General features: G+C 28.7%; 2 protein-coding genes across 3 annotated transcripts; one reads left to right on the forward strand and one right to left on the reverse strand.

The window, feature by feature from the left end:
- Window positions 1-56: 56 nt before the first annotated feature.
- LOC135928072 (pre-mRNA 3'-end-processing factor FIP1-like) lies at window positions 57-13,735 on the reverse strand. 2 transcript variants are annotated; one of them, XM_065464405.1, is made up of 18 exons: window positions 13,629-13,735; window positions 13,544-13,577; window positions 13,450-13,501; window positions 11,332-11,618; window positions 11,226-11,263; window positions 10,558-10,686; window positions 10,118-10,233; window positions 8,942-8,996; window positions 7,621-7,762; window positions 6,300-6,511; window positions 5,570-6,043; window positions 4,778-4,871; window positions 3,854-3,999; window positions 3,305-3,455; window positions 2,027-2,182; window positions 1,114-1,305; window positions 867-956; window positions 57-540 (listed from the first exon to the last, which is right to left on the reverse strand). In XM_065464405.1, the coding sequence occupies exons 1-18, from the start codon at window positions 13,684-13,686 to the stop codon at window positions 261-263; spliced, it is 2,706 nt and encodes a 901-aa protein (XP_065320477.1). In that variant the 5' UTR covers window positions 13,687-13,735; the 3' UTR covers window positions 57-260. The 2 variants fall into 2 exon arrangements, with proteins under 2 accessions (XP_065320477.1, XP_065320476.1); XM_065464404.1 differs by having other exon boundaries at window positions 60-540; window positions 1,114-1,308.
- Window positions 13,736-18,617: 4,882 nt separating this feature from the next.
- On the forward strand, window positions 18,618-22,139 carry LOC135928778 (uncharacterized). Its single transcript, XM_065465241.1, has 2 exons — window positions 18,618-21,240; window positions 21,451-22,139. The coding sequence occupies exons 1-2, from the start codon at window positions 18,618-18,620 to the stop codon at window positions 22,107-22,109; spliced, it is 3,282 nt and encodes a 1,093-aa protein (XP_065321313.1). The 3' UTR covers window positions 22,110-22,139.
- The last annotated feature ends 647 nt before the right edge of the window (window positions 22,140-22,786 follow it).

Below are 22,786 nucleotides of genomic sequence, written 5' to 3' on the forward strand. Positions count from 1 at the left end.
TTTTACCCTTATGGATGACGTAAAAAAAGTTTTAACTACATTTATATAAAAACCTGGAGTATGTTTAAATCCTATTTAATGTTATTGTAATTTTTCTTTATAAAAAAATATCTTGCATTTTGAAATATTCAATGTACATAAGAAGAAAAATACATAAATATACACATTTTCAAAAATATAATATTATATATCAAGAATTATAGGAAATTATTGGCGTTTCACAATGGTGTACAAAAAAAAGGAAAAGCAAATAATTAATTTCAAGGTGACCCCGATTGACTTATTTCTTCTTCCGAAGAAGTCGTCGAACCATCACCGGAACTAGTCTCGTTAACCTTTTTCTTACCACCTTTGCCCATTTTTTTACCTTCCGCCGTTTTGGCGTCGTTCGATGAAATATTTTCGCTTTTTTTGTGGTGAGTCGAATTGGATTCGGGGCCGCTCGATGTGGCCGATTTCTCCTCGAGGGAAAGCTTGGTTTTGGATAGAGTGCGAGGCTTGTCTATGTCAGGAGCGCTCGATATAATTTTGCCAGATTTGCTTTAAAAAAAGGGAACCCAAATAAATCGGAAATTAAATATGGCATAATTTACCTAAAAAATTCAAGCTGCTAAGGTAATGAGATCTAAATCCTATACAATCCCGCTTTTTAAAAATGGTATTTGTTAAAAGTTAGTAAAAGAGAAGTCATGGGGTAAGTACTCCATGCTAGATTATATTTCTGGCAAAACTAAAAAGATACTTTTCAAAAAGCGCCCCAAAAAAAGGTAAAAAATAAAACACTTTTTTGATAGCCTAATAAAAGATAAATTCCTTGAATTTTATTATTTAAAAAAAAAAATTATCTCTTAATTTGTAACGCATACCGTTCGTAATCATCGTCATAATCTCGTCGGCTTCTGCTTTCGTATTTTTTGCTTCGCCTTTTGTTATATTTAGATGAGGAAGACACACTTCTAATAAAATCATATTTTTTTTAAAAAAAGTAGGATGTGTATAATCAGTGATCCCGCTAGCTCCTATCATTTTTAAAGGTGCTAAATAGACATAAAGTGTAATTATATTTTAATTTTTGACCAATCAATTTTAAAAGATTCTTTTCTTAAAAAAAACCGTTCTTTCTTTCGAGCCCGTTTCCTTTCGTGGTGTTTGCCAGAATCTTCGGATACGGAACGCTTAGATTTGCTCGATTTTTCTTTGTGCCTTTTACTCCTTTTTTTGCTGGAACTTCTACGATGAGATGAAGAGACAACTTTTTTATGCTTACCATGGCTCCGGCTTCGACTTTCCCTCTTGCTTCTCCGCCTGCTGTTAAAACAAAAAGCGTTTGTTAAAAATGCCTCAAAAAAAGTGGCTAAAAAATATACAAATCCGGGGGGTGGGAGGAGGGGATGGTGTGTAAAAGCTTTTCTGGTAACGATATTTTGGTCCAAAATTTTACGCAAAAATCTTTGAAGATAAATAAAATTGCGGATTTTTTTTATCAAAGAATATTTGGAATTTTGGGGCAAGATTTCTATAAAATACCTGCATGAGTGTTCTCAAAAAAATCTTAATTCTCTTTTTTATTTTGAGTAGTTTGGTTCGAATATAAAAAAAATATTATTCGTTGATAATATAAGTAAAAATAATCTTAAAAAATATTTTATATAGCTGCAATGAACCTTTATAATTTAGCTGAACCTAAACTTTCATAAATTTTTCCTTAAATGAAGAAAAAAACATTTCTATAGAAAATAAGGATAGTGTATACTAGTGATCTGTATCGGGCCTAATTTTTCGCCCGACCCGGCCCAAAATATTTTTTAAAATATTAGGTCCAGCCCAAACCCGTGATATCTATCAATTTACCTTATTTGGGTCCATTATGAAATAAAATGTGGGAACCTATTGTTACCAAAGAATCTTCTAGCTAATTACATCGATTGACATAATCGCTTAAAATAAATTAGTTGTATAAAAAAAAAATTCTGAATATTCAAAAAATAAATTATGGGAGAGGGGGGTAAATGTAAAGATATTTTACTGTCTACTATCGTCTCTAGTACGCCTTGAAGGGATAATTTCCTTGGTATTCCTGGTTACAACTATCGGCTTGTTATACTGATAAGAATCGTATGGATATGGTTGACCAGAGTGCACCATTTGTGGAGGTTCTGGGGGTGGGTAAGAGTGATCGTAGCTTTTTTATCAAAAATAAATATTTTGTAGAGGGAAGGAGGAAAGGAAGGGAAGAAAGAACGTGTAATAGAATAGAAAAGTTAATGTAAATTTACATAAATATATTAAATCAACCTTGTATTCGTTGTTATTTATTTATATTGTTACTTGTGAAAACATATATATATTATACGTGATCGATATATCAAAAATAAGGTATTCAAAATCATAAATAGTTCATATGTAGATCATGGCGCAATCCACTTATTTTAACGTTTAAATTTTAATAAATATTCAATACAGTAAAGTGAGGATAAAAAAGGTTATATTAGCAAATATTGGACTCAAAGTAAAATTACTTTGTGCTTACCGATGACGGCAGCAGAAGCGTCACATGATGAGCAAATCACTCTTTCGAAAGTTATTATTCCATGAAAACATTAGCCGGAAATAAAATATCGAAAATTATCTGTTATAGCTGCGGGTCAGAAAACCAGGATACCCAAATTTAAATGCAATTTGTTAAAATTGCATTATCAAAGGACATTAAAGTATACAAAAGGAGTAAAAAAGAATGTTTTTAAAGGATAGATGTCCAGGAGGGGTCGCGAGAAAGTTTTTGAGGTGAAATCATTTATAAATTAAAAATATATAAAAAAAATTTCAAATGACACATGATGGCCAATATCCATTTTGAATGTGACAGACGTAAGTCGTTTAGGAATACCCGTAACAAGAACGAATATTATTAAAATCTTATAATAATTCAATGATTGATATTATAGGTACATGTATATTTTCAATCAATTATAAAAAAAATAATATTATATATCATGAAAAAATCATCATTATATATAAAAATAGGCTAACTGAAGGTTTTTTAAGTAAGTTTGAACGTAAAACTTAATCCCAACTTTCAACTTAAAAGCAAACCGATCTGATTTGCGTGGAAAACAAAATTAAAAAAGGAAATACGACTAGAATATATGAAATGTATAATGCCCTTACCATCCACGATCAAATGGACCGCTTAGTATAAATCTAAAATCTAGATCATGCATCCAAAAAAATAGCCATACTCCCCTCCGTCACCTTATTCTAAATTTATTCCTTTCTTCAAAAAAAAAATATTATCAATTTTTACTATGGAGCATTGCTGTGTTTAAAATAATCGCCCGCCCTCCTATAAGAGCTGTATTGAGTAGGTTGATGAGCCGGAGGTCCGTAATAATAGTGAGAGTTGTGGCGGTGAATGGGCTCCCTTTCCACCTCGCTTCGGTCTCTGTGCCTTTTTTCTTATTCGAAATTTATAGGGGATATAAGAAAGAAGATTTTTAATAAAGAATGAATAAATCTTTTCTCTGATAGAATAAAAAAAGAAGTTCCGTCTGTCTTCAGTGCAGTGATGAGTAGGGGAGACCGGGGTAAAACGATTGGTATTTTGCATTTTTGTCATAAAATTTTTAAACAAACAAAACATAGAAAATTATAGATTCATATATAGTCAAAAATCCCTCATCTACAAAATAAATAAAAATGTAGCTCTACCTATAATATTTTAGAAGCTGTGATTGGTCTTTATAGTGGTAAAAAGAATATATACCATTGTTTACAGATCTCTATAAGCAAGTAGCGGACTGAACCATTCATTAGATTGTGTATATCATTAAAAAAAAATCTATAACAATTTTACCCGATCTCTCCTTGCTGCTGACTTCCGAATATTGTTCGTCGGCCCTCGTGGACCTTTTGGGTGTAGCTTTGCTCTTAGAGAGGGCGTCATCATTATCGGCGGCGCTAATCTCGCTTCCAGATTTTTCTAGGTCATCTTCAGCGGCACTTAATAGATATGAGTAATATAAACAAATTATAAATTTTATTTTTTATTTATTTTTTTTTTTAAAAAAAAGGATTCACCGATATTATGTAAATTTCAAATGCTATATTATCAAAAAATATAAGAGGAAAGCATGACAATCTTAATCTTGTAACAATGATTAAATTATTTTAATTTCCGTTTTTAATTATCGATTAATTGAAACCAAACAAAATAAAAATATTTAACCCTTGAATAATTCAACCCACTACCTAGTGTTGTTAACCGACTCGTTTTGAGCCGATTTCTAAAAACGGCTGACTCAATATTTTACCCAGAAAAATATTGCCTAAGCCACGAGATTTCGCTAATAGATGTCCAAACCTTTGTTCCTTCTACAAGCAAAATCTTCAGGTTATTCTGGATGAAATATTGAGTTATCTCGATCGTTTAACAACACTATTCAACATCCCGAGATTTATAAATTGATACTACAATAGCTGTCGATATTTATGCCCTGGTTTTTCAGGAGCTTCCTATTATTATGCTAAACTATGTTTCCTATCTCTAAAAAAATAATTCTAACGAAATTTTTATTTTAATTAATAAATCTTCAAATTATTTAAGATTTTATAAAATTAATTTTAAAAGTTAAATTTGTTAAAATGTCTAAAAATATCAAAAAATGTAAGAAATAAATTTGAATGGGATATAACAGATATAACCTAACCACACTCGCTTACATTTCCTTTTGCCTTAAAACACACTCGATGGCTAAAACAAAAAAAACAAATTGATCACTCTTTTTCGGTGGCAGCCTTTCGACGAGTCTTTTGGGGTTTCTTTGGCGGTTCCTCTTCCCTTTTGCCCATTACTTCTTCGGCGTCTTCGACATCTAAAACACACATTATTTATCTTTATATTGTTATCATGCAAACGAATATAACACTTATATCAATGCAAGATCAGAAAAGCTCATATAGCCACCTTTATAAGATGCCTTTTTTCTTGCATCCAAACTTGGATCAAAAAACATATATAGTAAAAAGAAAACCTCAACAGCGGCAAGCAATTTTAGTGGGAAGTTCACTGGATATATAGCATGTATTATTTAAAATAAATATTTTCTTATCTCATTAAAATCTTCTATTTCTCGCGAAAAAAAATAATAAAATGTGATAGCAATTTAAACCATGTTTATTTTTATGCAATAACATCGAAATAAATGGATTTCAAAAATGGTGACTTAAAAGGGTATCATACATATTGGCGAAATTTTAAAAAATGTTAAATACACAACATCGTGAATTTCAACCATGCAGATTCAGACACCTTCATAATCGGGATTTTTTTTCCTTGAAAGACTGTAGTAGGAGCCGATTTTGGAGAATGAAATAACTAGATTCCATTTAGTTTTTCTAAACTTGATCTGAATGCAAATGCAGCAAATTTTTCAGGTTGTGGAGCTGTCAGAACCTGGTCCTGATTAAAACAGGGATGTTATCCAATTAGTAAAAACTATACTTAAATAAAATGGCGGACCGTTTTCAACAAATTAAAAAATAACAGGTTCACAATTGTTTTTTAATTCACCTTCTTCTTCGGGTCTTCTGTCTTGTTCCTCTTCGCTTTCTTCTCCTTGCTTAGATCCAGCCTTTCCCGTTTTTCGAGCTTTTTCTTCCCTACCTTCCTTCGCATTAACATTGGGGTCGTCAGAATTTTCGCCACCCCCTTCCTCATTTTCATCCTCTTTCCTAGTCCGTCTCTTGCTGTACTTCCTCCTTTGTTCTTCCTCGTATTCCCTATCCCGTCGGAAGTTCCTTTTGAAAGCTTCCCGTTCCTCTTTATATTCATCCTCCTCACCATAATAATAACGCCTGGCAGGGCGGTAAGAACGAGGGGGCCTGATGTGCGAATTTAAGTGGTCGTAATAAGGAGCGTGATGTGATGGATGGTGAGAACGAGGTGCTAAACCAGCGAGAGGATGGTGCACCGAAGGCGGGGGAAGACCCATGTACTGCGGTGGGACCGAGGAAAGTAGGTGATGCGGTGGTGGAATGAAGTGACCTAGAGTAGAGGTGATAAGACAATATAATGTGTAATGACATTCAGTCTTAACTATACGAATTGGATAATTGATATCTTATGGCTTAATCTACATCGTATAGGTTTATTTTGGTTATATGTTTTAGAAATATTAATATTATCGTATTTAAAAGATTTCTAATATGATAACTCATCCATATTTCCGTAAACAAATTTTTTAATTATTTTTGTAGAGTAAGGTAAATAATTATGAAAGATACGTGCATATTTAAGTTACCATCAGGTTGCAAAAAGGCTGGAGGTGGATAACCGGGTGGTGGGATATTCATATGTGGTATGATGGATGGAGGTAAGGAAGATATCGATATAGGTGGTAGAGATGGAGGTGGTACCGTAGGGTCAAAACTCACGGGGGGTAAAGACATTTGAGGGCCACCATGTTTTTGATACAATGGAGTACCAGTCAGTTGATGCGGGGGAGGGAAGCGACTTAAAAATTAGTTTATGCATGATATATAATTGTAGCAAAAATGCATTTTTCTAAAACAAGAATAAGAAAGTAATAAAAGAGGTTTGTGCTGATCTTAATAAAAATTTTAAAAAAAGAGAAGATTAAAATAGATTTTAATAAACAATTTTTTTTAAATTATTATCATCTGTCAAAATTGCCTCTTCTAAATATTATTTTATTCAGTTTTTCAGGAGGTAAAAAATAAAATATAACGGAAATAGGTAGCAAATATTTTTTGAGCCTATGAAATTAGTATTAAAGCTTTCAAGCGTTAATTAAATATTCCTACTCTTTATCAATTTGATAACTTTTTTTTAAAAAAAAAGAAAGAACATTTTGATTATAAGTTACTGAATTGATAAGGGACTTGGACGAGGGAAGGTACTTTGGAGAAAATTCCGGAGCGAGAACGGAGCGGTTATTAGGAAATTTTTTTTTGGAAACGCTCCAAAAAATTAAATTATGAAAACTTAATCTTATTTTATTACAAATTTTCGGAACTTTAGAATTAAATTATCATAAATATTCATTAAAAATTCCAGTTTTCATTCATTATAATAAATATTATTTTTTAAAATAATTTAAAATTTTTAAAACGTAGTTTTTCGATGGACTGCTGACAGTAGTGTTGTTAAAAAGCTCGATTGATTTGAGCCTATTTTTAAAAAATGTTAACTCAATATTTTAGCCAGAAAAATATTTTCACCTCGAGATTTCGCTAATAGATGTCTAGACCTTTGTGGCATCCATGAGCATTGTCTTCAGACTTGTGTAATATTTTTCTGGATAAAATATTGAATTAGCCATTTTTTCAAAAAAGGCTCAAGAGCCGTTTAACAACACTAGCTGTCAGGTTAGTGTTTGTAAGATTGATTTTATTTTTCTTTCGAAAAATTCAAATTTATACTAACAAGAACAAAACTATCATTTCGCCAAAAATATATAACGAATAGAATATTAACGAGAATAAAATTGGTTGATTTAAATATTTTTTTTAAAAAAAATCGATATATTTTTCCAAAAAATTCCTGTAATTCTTTTTCCTAGGATATCCCCCTCCCTGGTTATTAAATGTAAGATATGATACTGTTCCGTTTCTTTGGCATGTTCGGGGGCTATCGTTGTGAGCCCACCGTGATCATTACTAATGGCTGCATCATAGGTCGAAGCATTGAGATCCGTTTTTTCTGACTTAATCTCGTTCGAAATTTCACCCGGCGGTTGATTAACTTGGTTTGATCAATTTCAAAAAAATATATATATAATGTAAATATTAAAACTAAAAAACAAATTATCGAGTGTTCAGTTGTTCTTAAAGTGTCATTTAACTTCTAAAAGATGGTGTATATATATAATAAAGTATATCATATAAATGGTATTATTAATAAGAAGCATAAAGGGGGTATTTTACTTATTATTTTCCTTGGAACTAAAAGAAATCATTAAAATTGATAAATATGAATATTTTAAAGTATCAAAAAAAAAAATCAAAGAATGAATTATGTGGTAATAGAATTTGAACATAAGAGAAATCCTTAAAATGACTACAGGATCCAAGCTCAGAAAAATTGGCTGGTTTTTAGTGGTCGGTATAGATAGTATCTTATAATGAGCACAAATTGTGCGTTTCAAATGTTGCCTTGCAAACGCAAATTAATGCATTTCAATAATCACAAGGGCGTTGGAAAATATTTTTTAAAAAACGCAAACTAATTTGCTTTTCCCAAAAATCTTTTATTCACTTATTTAGCATGTTGGTCTAATTTCTTCAAGAACTAGGTTTTTTTAGCAAAAAAGCCGACAAAATCTTGTTAACCAGATAAGAATAATGGCAGAGGAAAGGGGGGGGGGGCACTAAAAATATAAATCCTTTCTTAGTTGTTTGTGTAAATTAAATTTAATATTATAAAAAATGTAAAATAAATATAATTTATCTTTTTTAACGGAATATTTAGAAATTAATGAAATAAAAAGGCAGACGATAATACAATTTACAAAAACCAAGGGTCTCGTGTAAACGCGATTTGGTCGAGCGGTGCGGTATTTAACTCTATCGGAATCACAGCTGTTTCTTCACAGCGATAATAATTTTCTAAATTTACATTAGCAACATATTTTTTTCTTATTTTATCATAGCGTTTTCATCGTTTCGCTCCATATTTATAAATTATACCTATTTATAGGTTTAATTTTGTAAATAAAGCAGTATTATAATCCGCACCGCTTGAACAAAACGCGTTTACTATAAATGCAAGCGTTAGTTAAAATTTTAAATCGACGATACTAACAGAAAGTAAAACGCCAAAGCCCAATTTGTGCGCATTATAAAACTCAGACCCGGGTAGTGTTTCGCTTCAATTCAGAACCTTGACAAATAACATGAATAAAATGTATAAATCAAAATTTACCCATAGGCATCTGAACGGGAATGAGGAAAGGTTTCATAAATTCGCCGGGTATCATCTAAAAATTGTTTATTTCGAGAAAAATAAGTTTATATAAAATTAAATTTGTAAAATTTAAAAAAATCATTTAAAATTTTTTTTTTCGCTAATAAATTCCCGAGGTTGTAAAAAAAAAATAAAATAAAGACGATACAGTATTATATTAACCCCATGAGAAATTTAATTGAATACATTGATCTGCGCACCAGTTTAGGGTGGCTAAATTGGTTTAAACCTCGATGTGCCGTTTTAGAATAGACTTCACAGTAAGGTGTGATTTAGCCATCCATACTAAGCCAAAGGATTGGCAAAAATCAGAATATTTTATTATAAAAAAACGATTAAGTCAAGATTTTTTCGATTATAATTAAATATAATATTAAATAAATAATTTTAAACTACACCCACCCTTAGATAAAATTAACTAATGAGTATTTTTCAATCATGCTCACATTTCGAACATGTTTTTTTTCTTCCTTCCTTAAAAATTTTTAAACCAAAAAATTATATCTTAAAAATAATTTATGACTGTAAAATAAAATTTTAAACGTTAATAAAGGTTGATTATTTTAATTTAATTTTTATAAAACTATGTGAAATTGATCTTTAATGAATCAACATTTATTAAAAGGTACATATAATTAAATTAAATTTAAAAAATATAACATAAGAGTTTAATATACCAAAAAAAAATTAGGATTGACACACCACAACATATAAAATTATTGTGAAATATAGTTAAATGAGGTATAATAAAAAAACATAATTTTAATTAAGGCAAGGTTTTCCTTTTTTTGAAGAAGGAGAAAGATTTTTGATCAAATTTTATCTGATAATGCTAAAATCTTTTACAAGATTATCTTTTTTGTAATTTTTATGGCATAAAAAATATCTTTCAAAGATGAAATCAAAAATTTTAATTAAAAAAAATCTATAAATATTTTTGTTATAAAGGAGAATTAAAATCGTGATTTTATTCAATTTGATTTAATCATCAGCCCTACCAGGCCAGTCTCTTTAATTTGTGGTATTACCAGTAACATTAACAACATAATTGTTTTACTCATAATATACCTAATTCGTTTGCAAATTTCAAGGTTGAATAATTTTTTATAAAATAAATAAAATATTATATATAACGTGTCTAATTTTTTCGAAAGCGTCATTTTCTGTTCGCATATTTTTTTGTTTTTCACTATAAAGTTTCCAGGTTTCTTCTGTAAAGCCATAATTGAAGTAATCGGTAATGTCGGCCCCTAGAGAGATTAATAATAAATTATATATATTATATTATTTTTTGACTTGCTCCTAAACATATATATATAAATTTAAAAAACTTTCTAGCACAAATGTGCGCTCAGAAGGCCCCTAAAAAATAATCTCTTAAGATAAATAAATCAGAAAATATTAAAATTTTAGTAAACTCCTGATTTGAACCTGATCGGTTCCTACGTCATTTACTCTCCTTTCTTTCTTTCTTTTTACACTTCAGCATCCTTTTGCCATTAGGAACGCTACTATTTTTATTTAAAAGCATTATTATATTTTTTTTGTTCAAAGCATAATATTTTATTTATTACCCGGTTTTCTCCATGGCTTGTCCTCGAGCTCTTCCAAATTTACATCGTATATCGGGATATTATTGAACTTGCCTATTTCCTCCAAATCAAGCGTGCCTACTTTGCTAAATTTAGCGCCTGGCAATTGACCTTTACACAAAAAAAAAATGTTACTATAAGTAAAATTATGGATTGCCCTGATTGCTCTTGGCATCAAATGAGTAATATTTTTTAATCGCGATGATAAATATAACGCATTTAAAGGAGAAATATTTACATTCATAATTAGTGTTGTCGAACGACTAAAAGCTTAATTGACTAAAACGTGACTGAAGTAGAGGTTTAGGGTTGAAAAATTGACTCCAACCCCGAACAACCAAATTATTCGATTATTCAACCAATTTAGTCGACTACTTAAACGATGCATACGTTTATAAACCCCGAAAGGATTCTTTTAAAAAATATATATATAAGATTATCATTTTTTTCCCCAAAAATAAGAGATATATCAGCGCTACAAATTGATAATAAAATATATTGGAGCTTAGTCGACTAATTTGGGTAGCTCGAGTTTTGGGGGTTATGACTTAACCACAAATTTTATTGGTGGTCAGAAGAACGACTTGATTAGCAATACTATTCGTAAGAAAAAGAATTTATTATTTTTTTTAAAAAAAATATGTACATACTTAAGGATTTGTTGAATGGCATTCCCTTGAATGGATAACTAAATATATTTTTTTTTAAATATTAATTTTATAACATTTATTTAAAATTGGGAAGATTATGGTATACTTGTATTGAGTAGGATTTGCTTTGATATCCCTTATAGTGACTTGAACGTCGTCTTCTTCCTCTTCTTCCTCCATTCCTTCTCCACCTCCATTCAAGCCTTTGTCTGTATGATCTACTGGTCCAAAACCATTTTCGAGACCACCATGTTGACCATCGTTGTTCTGAGCGTACTGAATTTCTACAAGCTCTATATTTGTCACTTCAAGTGCTGCATTTTGATCAAACCCGTTCCTGATCAAATTCCCACTATCCTCACTGGTAATGTATGGTATGTCAGATGTGTCTTCCTATAAATATTTTTTTTAATATAAAAATTTATAATTATTAATGAAATAGCCTCCACGAGATGGGAAGGCAAATCCAATGAAGGCTATGATATTTTGGCCAACATATATATGGTGCAATATAGAAAAAATTTTAACAGGCATTTGGAGGTTTTATATTATGTTTGAATAAATGATTTCAATAACAATGGTAATGAAATAAACATTATCACATTGGATTAGTGTTGTTAAACAGCCCGATTTGGGCAATTTTAAAATTGGTTATCACAATTGTTATTCACACTAAAAATCTTTAAAGTCTGGCCTGACCCATATCTTAACATTTTATTTTGAAATAAAGTTCATAATATAAAAAAAAATAATATTGATTAACTATATTTTTGATTTAAACATACTATATTATTAGGGATCATAGATTTCATGTTAATATCAGTTTAGGCAAGCTATATTGGCTAAAAAGGTGATATCAATATTCATAATTTCAAAATTAAAGTCATCTTTTATAAATGTATAGATAATTTATTATTTAGTATAATTGAATAAATATATTTAAATTCCATATAATAATTTTAAGCCCAATGAGAGCTATTAATATTTTAGCATGGCTATTTTAGCAGAGACTTTCAAGGGTATAATTTTTAGGCCAAGCACATATTTAAAAAATTATTCAAATTTTCAGATCTGAGCCAGATTTTTTTATTTTAGGATGGCCCAGGGATTTTTTTATAATTAGGCAATCCATATTTTACCCAATTTGTAAGTTTTTCGAGGTATGCTGACTGCCAAAGGATGTGTTTAAGTGAATTGGTATCTTATTTCCTTTTAATCAAAGTTGGGTAATATTGCCAATACTTGTATTTAAGATATAAGATCCTTTTGTATCTTGTACTCAGTATCTTTTTGACATTTTTAATAAGATGTTTCTGTATCTAATATCCTTTATTCTAAAAAGAATCTTGTATCTTTTGTATTTTCTTGGCAATAGATACAGATTCTTTTTAATATTCATGTTTAAAAAATTCACATAACACAGATTATAACCTTATTTTTTTGACAACCAAAATATGTTCGAAAAATTTTAAATACTCTTTTGCAAATTAATATTTCAAATCACCTTAAATATACTAGTCTCCCTTCCCTGAGAATTTTATGAATATGCCTATATTCATAAATGGCCTGATTATTATAATTAAATCTATTAACTATTCTAAATATTCATTCTTATTATATGATTATGATATGTTCTTCACCAATAAATAGTAAATATATTATTAAAAAATCATAATTTTGGAAAGCATCTATGGCCTTCAATAAGAGCTTCACTTTCTAATTTGATGGTTCTGAGTTAATCTCAGCAAGGATAATATTTTTTTAGAAGCCAGCTTGGGTTCTGTCCTAGGGTGGGATTGGTGGGGGGGAGGGGGGATATAGTATATTTGAGGCAATCATCTGATTCTGTCACTTAATATATAAAAAATGGATTTTAGCCTTGTTATAAAGGGAAATTCAATATATGAAAAATAAATGAATACATGATTAATTTAATGTTTTCCAGCTGGTTAATTGATAATATTTTTTAATAACCTATCTAAGTTTTGCAAAAAATTCTTTTAATGGGAGGAGACTAGCCAGGATTTTTAAATCAATTTCACTTTTCTGGCCATTTTTCACAGGGCCTTATGTCCCTGATATTTAGATATATATATATATAAACATAAATTAATCAAATTAGAAGTAAAAAATAATTCATATCATATCAAAACCTGTTTATTATGTGTATAGATAAAAGTAAATATTGATAATATAAATAAAACTTAATATAAAAAATTTTTACCAAATTTTCATTTGCAATTATAGTAGGTGAATCAGGTTTCAATAAGTTTTCACTAAAATAAAGGATAGAATAAAATTGTTATAATGTAAGTTACTTATTCTTATCAATTTCCTCAGTTTCTTTAGAGTCTATAAAATAGCATAAGATGCAAAATAAGATGAAATATATTATATTAAAACCTCCATATAACCAGGCTTCGTCATCTTCATTGTTGTCTTTAATTATAACATCGTTCATTTTTCCATGTTATAAAAAAAAATCATCGAAAATAACCTGACTTTTAAAAGTTATTATAAATATCTTAGTATTGAGTGTTAAAATGACATGACATAAGATTTTCATTTGATTTAGCTACTAATTTTTTATTATTATTATACATTAAAGCTTTTAATATCATACAATGTTAGGCGCATAGATATGGGGCATTTCCATCTAATTAGGTTAAAAATAATTAAGGGATGCCATATTAGAAGAGAGGATTCGCAATTTTTCGGAAAATACATTGAGTCTATATCTATGTTTAATTGATTACAATAAGTTTTTGAGGACTGGGAGAAAATATCATAATTGTATTTATGAAGTATTCTCTGATTGTTTAATTGTGGTATTAATCAGGTGCGCATTACTTAAATTGGAAAAGAAGGTATTATCTTATATAATCACGTGCTGTATTTCCTTCTTTTTTTCAATTTTGCTTTCCATATTGAATCGTAATATATATTTATTCCTTATCTATTCCCATATTATTTTAATGTCAAGGTAATTTTTTTATTATTTTATAGTACTTTTAATATAGTTATCATGTGTAATTTTTAAAGATGTAAAAATTGAAATAAAATTATATATAAAATTTATGAAATTTTTTTGCATTACAGGTAAAAAAGATTCTATATCCTTTATTAATTGAGTTGAGATCCATCTTTTTATTATATAAATAAGTTATAAAAACTAAATTACTAGATACTCATTAATTAAGTAAAATAAATTATTAGTTAGATTTCATTTAGTCTATTAATATATGGTTTAAATCTACTTATGTGATTATATTTTAAATAAATAAATTATAATATATAGTCAATAATATTCAATCCGCAAGTTGGTGTTTATTGTTTTTTAAAACTTAATTTAAATATATAAAATTAGTATCTATATATATAATCCTCAAAAAATGCCAATCAAATTTAGCCAATAGTTTTCTTTTAAATATTATTTGTCCAATCAAAATGATTATAGGAGTCACAGTCACAACTGTGACATTATATAGTCAAATATTTTACCTGATAATAGTCAATTATAATTTTGTTAATATATTATGTAATATTCAACTTCTTTTTTAATTATTGGACGTTTGTCCTACTTAAATAGGGAGTGATTCTTAATAATATTTAATTAATATTAACAAATTCGGAAGTATTTAAGTTATGTTAAATTGTAGTTTTAATCTCCATAATATTTAGCGCCATCTATAATATTATATTTTATTTTAAATAGCATTATATTTCTAAGTTAAAATGTAAATATTTTGTCTTAATTGATGTCAAATATATTGTTCTTTCTATATATCTATAATTTATCTATCTATCATAGCAATATTAAGTCAATTTAAATCATATTAGCAAAATGGATTTAATCTCCTATAAATCATGGAAAGCATTTCAGAAGTATTTTGAGGCAATAGGCAGGAAGGAACATTAGTATGAAAAAAATGTTTGCAGATAATCCTACAAGAGCTAAGGAATTCAAATCTATAATATATATATTCAATAAAAATCATCATAGCTTAAACATATCAAACACGCATTCATAAACCAAATCGAACCGCCATTTTCAAAAAAAGAATTTCAATACAAAAAACAATTACAAAACATATAATAATTACAATAATTGATATTTTTTTTAACAGACACTCAATCATCAGTAAATAATTATATTTTTTAACAGACACCACATCGAGCAAAACCATATACTTTCAATTTACACATCTTAATCTTGAAGATACTGAAAATCAAGAACAAGTTGAACATTACATATACTTACGTTTTATCTGAGCATCTTATTTTATATTTGAAAATTCATTTATCTATTCTATTTTACCCACGTTAAGTGGCAGATTTAGGGAAGTTAAAATTTTTATAAATACTATTTTTTAGATTCCTGCACAAAAAACAAACTTACATAATAAATACATATAATATTAGATAAGTTTTTTAAGGTTATCTCATAGGCAATGTAAGTTAAAATTAAGGTTATCTCATAGGCAATGTAAGTTAAAATTTTTATAAATACTATTTTTTTAGATTCCTGTACAAAAAACAAACTCACATAATAAATACATATATTAAATAAGTTTTTTAAGGTTATCTCATAGGCAATGTAATTTAAAATTTTTATAAATACTATTTTTTTAGATTCCTGCACAAAATTCAAACTTACATAATAAATACATATAATATTAAATAAGTTTTTTAAGGTTATCTCATAGGCAATGTAAGTTAAAATTTTTATAAATACTATTTTATTATTTTTTTTAGATTCCTACACAAGATACCATTCAACAAAACCAAACAATGGAACGTTTCATACTACCAAAATCTAAAGAAGGCATTATTGCTTAAACAAGAGTAAATTTTATATTTTTAAGATGTGATTCCGAATATATATTTATTAGGTGAGGGGCTATTCTAATATTTTCCATTATTTTTTATAAATATGTTTATGAAGTATATATTTAGTAATTTTATTTTATGTCCACAATAATAAATATTTTAAACTAAACTTATTTTTATAAAATTGAGTAATTCTTATATTTTTAAATTTTAATAATAAATCTACATAAGGAGAAAGCTAGAAAGAGACAGGCACTTTGTCGTATCAAGAAAAGGAATGAGCAAAGTCTTATTCCTACAACATCCAATTATCTTGAAGATACTGGAAATAAACAATCAAATTGTATTATTGCTTCAACATCCAATCATCTTGAAGATACTGAAAATCAAGAACAAGTTGAACATTACTGTGGGCCATTAAAATCTATTTTATTATTTTTTTTAGATTCCTACACAAGATACCTTTGGTACAATATCTAAGTATAATTTTTTCAGTGATCCTATATCAATAAAAACAAATCAAGTTAAAAATTTTAATTTATGACAATAAATAAATTTATTTAAATTAGATTCCACGGATCATATTGCCGAAATGTGCCATTCAACGGACTCTTAATCTACCCAAATCAATAAAAACAAACGAAGTTAAAAAATTTAATTTATGTTATCAAATAGATTTTTTTAAAATTAGATTCCACGATATATATTACCGAAATGTACCATTCAGCAGAATCTTAATCTACCAAAATCAATCAAAATAAACCAAGTTAAAAATTTTAATTTATGTTAACAAATAAATTTATTTAAATTAGATTCTACGAATCATATTACCGAAATGTACCATTCAAGAATCTTAATCTACCCAAATCAATAGAAACAAACGAAGTTAAAAATTTTAATTTATGTAATAAATTTTTTTAAATTAGACACTACCAAAATCTACTATACACCAAAATCTTAATCTACCCAAATCAATAAAAACAAACCAAGTTAAAAATTTTAATTTATGTATAACAAATATTTTAATAAATATAAATTTCTGAATCACATCTCATAAGATAGATAAGAAAATTTTTGATTTATCCATCATCAGTAGTTATTCAAAATTTATTATTTATTCATGAAGTATATGGTTATTAATTTTAATTTATGTCCACAATAAAAAATATATTTCATCAACTAATAAAAAAGAAAATTCTTATTTCACTATCATCTTGACGGGTAAAATATAAGATAAAATAAGTATGTGCCACATAATCGTAATTACCCATGGAATATTTTAGAAAAAATTATTATAAGCCTGGCATATGTTTACATCAGAGCCGGTGTATTGATTGTGAAATCAATACCCATTGTAACTTCAATACCGTATTGATATCATTATAGATTCAATACCGTAGTGATATATTGCTATTGTAGAATCAATACCGTATAGATTTTTAAGATGTTTGCATCGCTTCAAATATATTGGCGACCATTAAAATTATAAAATATTTATTTATTATATATTTTTTCATCGCTTTATAAATATTGGCGGCCATTTTCGATTTGTAAAAATTTTATTTAAAATAGATTTAATAGTTTTAAATATATTAAAATGATAAATATGATTTTCTATTCTTTTATATAATTTATCAGGGAATTTATTTATTTTACAATTCTTGATATCCTATATATTTTATATTTGTATAATCATTATTTGTAATTTGTGAAGTGCTATATAATTGTTGATTCAAAGTTTTATAAATGATATTATGAATTCAAATAAATTAAATGGACCTTATGATTGAGTTTATAAAATTTTGTGATTCATATATAAATGTCGAATCAAAGATTTATAAAAATCAATAACGTATTGATTTTTGATGGTATTGATTTTACAATTACACCGGGTCTGCAGGTCTCTGAATAATCACAAAAATATTAAATTATATGTATAATTTTTAGCAGGCCTCAAATTTATTTTAGATAAATATTTCTGCACATCATTAGTACAAGAACATTATTGTGGATTACTCAACACTAAGTGCGATTATTGCGATTCTCTAAATTTTTTATTGGAAAAACCCACAGATGGCAAATTTAAAAATTGCTGTCATAAGGGTAAAGTTAAGATACCATCAATCCGATATATTCCTTTTTTACAAGACCTTTTATCTAATCCTAACAATGAATTTCATTCAAACTTTATGAAATATATAAGATCTTATAATAGTTCACTTGCGTTCGCATCCATGGGAGCACAGATTTCTAATAGTTTAAACTCAGGCCCATATTGTTTTAGAGTTCATGGGCAAATTTATCACCGAACATCTCATTTATATCCTTCCACTGGGATGCCTCCTAAATTTGCACAACTATATGTCCTTGAGACCACCCAGGCTGTTAATGGCAGGTTACACATGAAAGAAAATTCTGGTTGCAATGAGGATCTCTTAAAAAGATTAGATTTTAATAAGACAGAATAACCCATTTTCTATTAGTTTTAAAACCTTGGGAGAAATTGAGAAAGAAGAAAAAAATAGGGCTATTCAAGAAAATCGTCCAGTTCAAAAAATCAATATGATTTTTCGTGCAGATCGCTCAAGTGACAAGCGAAGATATAACATTCCTAATATAGATGAAGTAGCTATGATTTTTACAAATGATGATGGTGAACCCCCATTTAAACGGGATATCAAGGTCTATCCTCGAGTTGATGGTAGTGATCTGATAAATATAAATATATTAAGCCCTAATCTTGATCCAATCGTATATCCTCTATTATTTTCTTTTGGTGACCCTGGTTGGAAACCAGATTTAAAGGGTGAAGATACAGGGCGTACAAGGGCAAATATCTCACTACAGTTTAAAATATTTAGATTAGTAATTCGTGAAAATGAATTCAACCCAATCCTTTTTGCTGGGAAATTATCACAACAATATATTGTTGATTCCTATTTACAGGTCGAGGCGAATAATTTAAATTTTATTAGACAAAATCAGCCAAAATTACGAGTAGATGAATATTCTGGATTAATGGACTACTTGGAAACAAAGTCAAACAATATAATTCCCGGCAAAGCAGTAATATTACCATCATCTTTTCAAGGTTCTCAAAGAAATATGCGAGAACGCTATCACGATGCAATGGCCATTGTGCTCAAATTTGGCAAACCTGATTTGTTTATTACTTTTACATGCAATCCTAATTGGCGTGAAATTAAGGAAAATCTATTTCCCGGGCAAAGTCCTACAGATAGACCAGATTTAATAGCCCGTGTTTTTAAATTGAAATTAAATGAATTATTGTTCGATATAAATAAAAAAAATTTATTTGGTAAATCTATGGCTTTTATATATACAATCGAGTTCCAAAAAAGAGGTTTGCCTCATGCCCATATACTTATTATTTTAAACGATGATAGCAAAATTGAAACATCTCAAGCTATAGATAAATTTGTTTGTGCCAAAATGCCAGATAAAATTCTCGATCCTAAACTTTTTCAAATTGTTACCCATTTTATGATACATGGTCCTTGCGGGATATTTAACCCCAAATCGCCTTGCAAGGAAAATGGCATATGTACCAAAAAATTTCCGAAGGATTTTCAAATGGAAACAAGACCAAATATTGTTGGGTATCCATATTATAAAAGGCGAGATAATGGTATTACAATTCTTTCCGGTAAACCTACGGATAATCGTTATGTTATTCGTTATAATCGATATCTGATGTTAAAATTCAATGCTCATATTAACGTGGAAATTTGTACATCTATTAAATCGGTAAAATATATCTTTAAGTATATTTATAAGGGCTATGACTGTACTAATGTTGACATTAATGTTGCTTCAAATATAAATATTCATGACGAAATTAAATCACATTTAAATGCGCGATATGTGAGTGCATGTGAACCAATGTGGAGATTATTAGAAAATAATATGCATGACCGCTCGCACGCAGTTATTCGCTTAGGAATTCATTTACCTTTACAACAGCCAGTATATTTCACTGCTGGACATGAAAGAGATGCTTTATTGAGATCAGAAAATAAACATACTACTTTAACGGCATGGTTTGAGTCAAATAAGACAGATCTAAATGCTAGACAATATCTTTATGGGGAAATACCTTATCATTATGTGTTTACAAATTACCATTGGAAACTAAGAAAAAAACGATTAAATGTAATTTCGAGAATGTATTCCGTTCATCCTAATTCTGGTGAACGATTCTTCCTTCAATTATTATTACTTCATGTTTGCGGGGCTACAAGTTTTGATTATTTAAAAACTATTAATGGAATTTTAATGAGTACTTTTAAAGAGGCAGCTATTAAAAGAAATTTGTTATCAGATGATAAAGAGTGGGAATCATGCTTAGAAGAGGGATCAATATATCAAATGCCGTTACAACTTCGGAGTACTTTTGCCTTAATCTGCATTTTTTGTCAGCCTGAAAATCCTGCATATCTATGGAATAGGTTCAGATTTATGATGATTGAAGATTATTTGCGTCAATATTCAGAAGTAATTGCAATAAACATGGCTTTAATGGACATTGAAAACGTTTTTCTTGATCATGGTTTATGCTGTCAAAGTTTTAATCTTCCTTCACCTACAAAAATCCCCCCAAAACAACATTATGATGCCCATGTTGAAGCTGCCGATTCAATCGAGCGTATATCTAAATTAAACCGATTACAAAAATATGCTTTTGATTTAATTATACAAGCGATTGAATTAGAAAATATTCCAGAAAGATATTTCTTCGTGGATGGCCCTGGAGGTTCAGGTAAAACGTATCTTTACAATACCTTAATGTGTTATATAAGAGCAAAAAATCAAATTGTATTGCCTTTTACAACCACCGGCATATCCTCTATTCTTTTAAAGGGGGGAAGAACCATCCATAGCGGATTTAAATTACCTGTGCCTATCTTTGAAACTTCTACATCCCATATGAATTTACATAGTTCGTTAGCTCTAGATATTAAAAATAGCAAATTGATTATTATTGATGAGGCCACAATGATGACTAAACACGCTTTGCGATGCATTGACCGATTACTTAAAGACATTATGAAAAATTCCCACCCATTTGGCGGAAAAGTAATTTTATTAGGTGGTGATTTTAGACAGACTTTACCAGTAGTGCCTAAAGGCTCCAAATTCGATATTATAGAGTCCTGTATAAAAAGTTCATATTTATGGAGTCATTTTAAAATAATACATTTGATTGATAATATGCGTATTTCATCAGATCAAGTTGATTACAATGCTTGGTTACTTAAAATTGGAGATGGGCTATCACGCAGCAATTCTGATCTTCCTACAAATAGTGTTGAAATCCCACCTTATTCCCTTTAAAATGATTCATTAATAAAATGTGTGTATGGTAATTCTATAGAAATTGCTGATATAGATAGTCTTTCTACTAAAATAATATTAACCACCAAAAATAAAATTGCACTTACCCTCAACAACGATATTATTAATATAATTTCAGGCCCTATCAAACATTATTATAGTGCAGATTCCATTGAAAGCGATAATAAGGATGATATAATGAATTTTCCACTAGAATTTTTGCATTCACAAACTCCATCCGGTATGCCACCTCACAAGCTAACACTTAAGGTTGGTACAATTGTTATGCTATTACGCAACTTGAGCCCAAAGAAAGGACTTTGTAATGGTACCCGTTTAATCATACGACATTTACATATTAATTTTATCGACGCTGAGGTATTGACAGGCACTAATAAGGGTTATCGAGTTTTTCTCCCACGAACAGTTACCATTACTTTAAAAAGACGACAGTTTCCTATAATTCCCGCTTTTGTGATTACAATAAATAAAAGTCAAGGACAAACTTTTGATCATGTAGGCTTATTCCTCCCTGAGCCCGTCTTTGCCCATGGACAACTATATGTGGCTCTTACTAGATGTAAATCTCAAAATAATATGAAAATTATGATTTTGCCATCAGAATTACAAGGAAAAATTTTAAAAAATGATAAAACATTCACACAAAATATCGTATATAATGAAATCTTAAATTCATAATTTGTAAGAAATTTAAAAAAGTCACCAACTTTGTTATTCTAAAGTTTTATTCATAACCATAAACTATAAATACTAATTATCAAATAAAAGTAAAAAAATATAAGAGAAAAATTAAAAAAGAAAGTAAAATAATATAAAAAAAATTGATAATAATTCGGAAAATTATAAGCGTAAAATAAAAAGCTATGTTATTATATTGTATAATCATCTTTTATAATTTTTTTTTATCCAACAATTATTCAAATTTTATAATTATTCATTTTAACATCCAATTCATCTTTAAATTAAAATAAAGTAGAATACCCTGAAATATGAATATTACAAAAATTAATTTCATATCTCTTGAAAACATTATAACAAAAATTTGCATCTCTACAATATCCCTCCGCTCAGATTAGATCACACATTCTGCGATCTTCGATTTTGGCCTTGATCTTTTATCTCTAAATCTATTTTTCTTAGTCTCTAATGTCTTCTAAATTCTAACTACGGCTGTTCCTTGTCTTCTTAGTCTAACTATCATTCGTGTCCGATTATAGCTTGAACATTGAGTTATCACCATTTTTCGCTAAGGCATCTCTTTTGTCCATAATGTCTACGATAAAGATCTCTTATAACGATAACGCTCTTTTGTAACGATAATGACTCTTGTCACGATCCGAACGGTAGCAATCTCT

Source organism: Gordionus sp. m RMFG-2023, chromosome 4 (genome assembly GCF_954871325.1).
Source record: "Gordionus sp. m RMFG-2023 chromosome 4, tfGorSpeb1-WG-v2, whole genome shotgun sequence".
NCBI lineage: Eukaryota > Metazoa > Nematomorpha > Gordioida > Chordodea > Parachordodidae > Gordionus > Gordionus sp. m RMFG-2023.

What these genes read in the sequence shown, in the direction of transcription:
- LOC135928072 (XM_065464404.1), bottom strand. Translation starts at nt 13,686, where the DNA reads ATGAACGATGTTATAATTAAAGACAACAATGAAGATGACGAAGCCTGG. An exon ending in AAGGCTGCCACCGAAAAAGA is followed by an intron (nt 4,000 to 4,777) that starts GTGATCAATTTG and finishes ATATCTATTAAG; the next exon opens with TGCCGCTGAAGATGACCTAG. An exon ending in AAACACAGCAATGCTCCATA is followed by an intron (nt 2,183 to 3,304) that starts GTAAAAATTGAT and finishes TTGATAAAAAAG; the next exon opens with CTACGATCACTCTTACCCAC.
- LOC135928778 (XM_065465241.1), top strand. Translation starts at nt 18,618, where the DNA reads ATGATTTTTCGTGCAGATCGCTCAAGTGACAAGCGAAGATATAACATT. An exon ending in TATAGAGTCCTGTATAAAAA is followed by an intron (nt 21,241 to 21,450) that starts GTTCATATTTAT and finishes GTAATTCTATAG; the next exon opens with AAATTGCTGATATAGATAGT.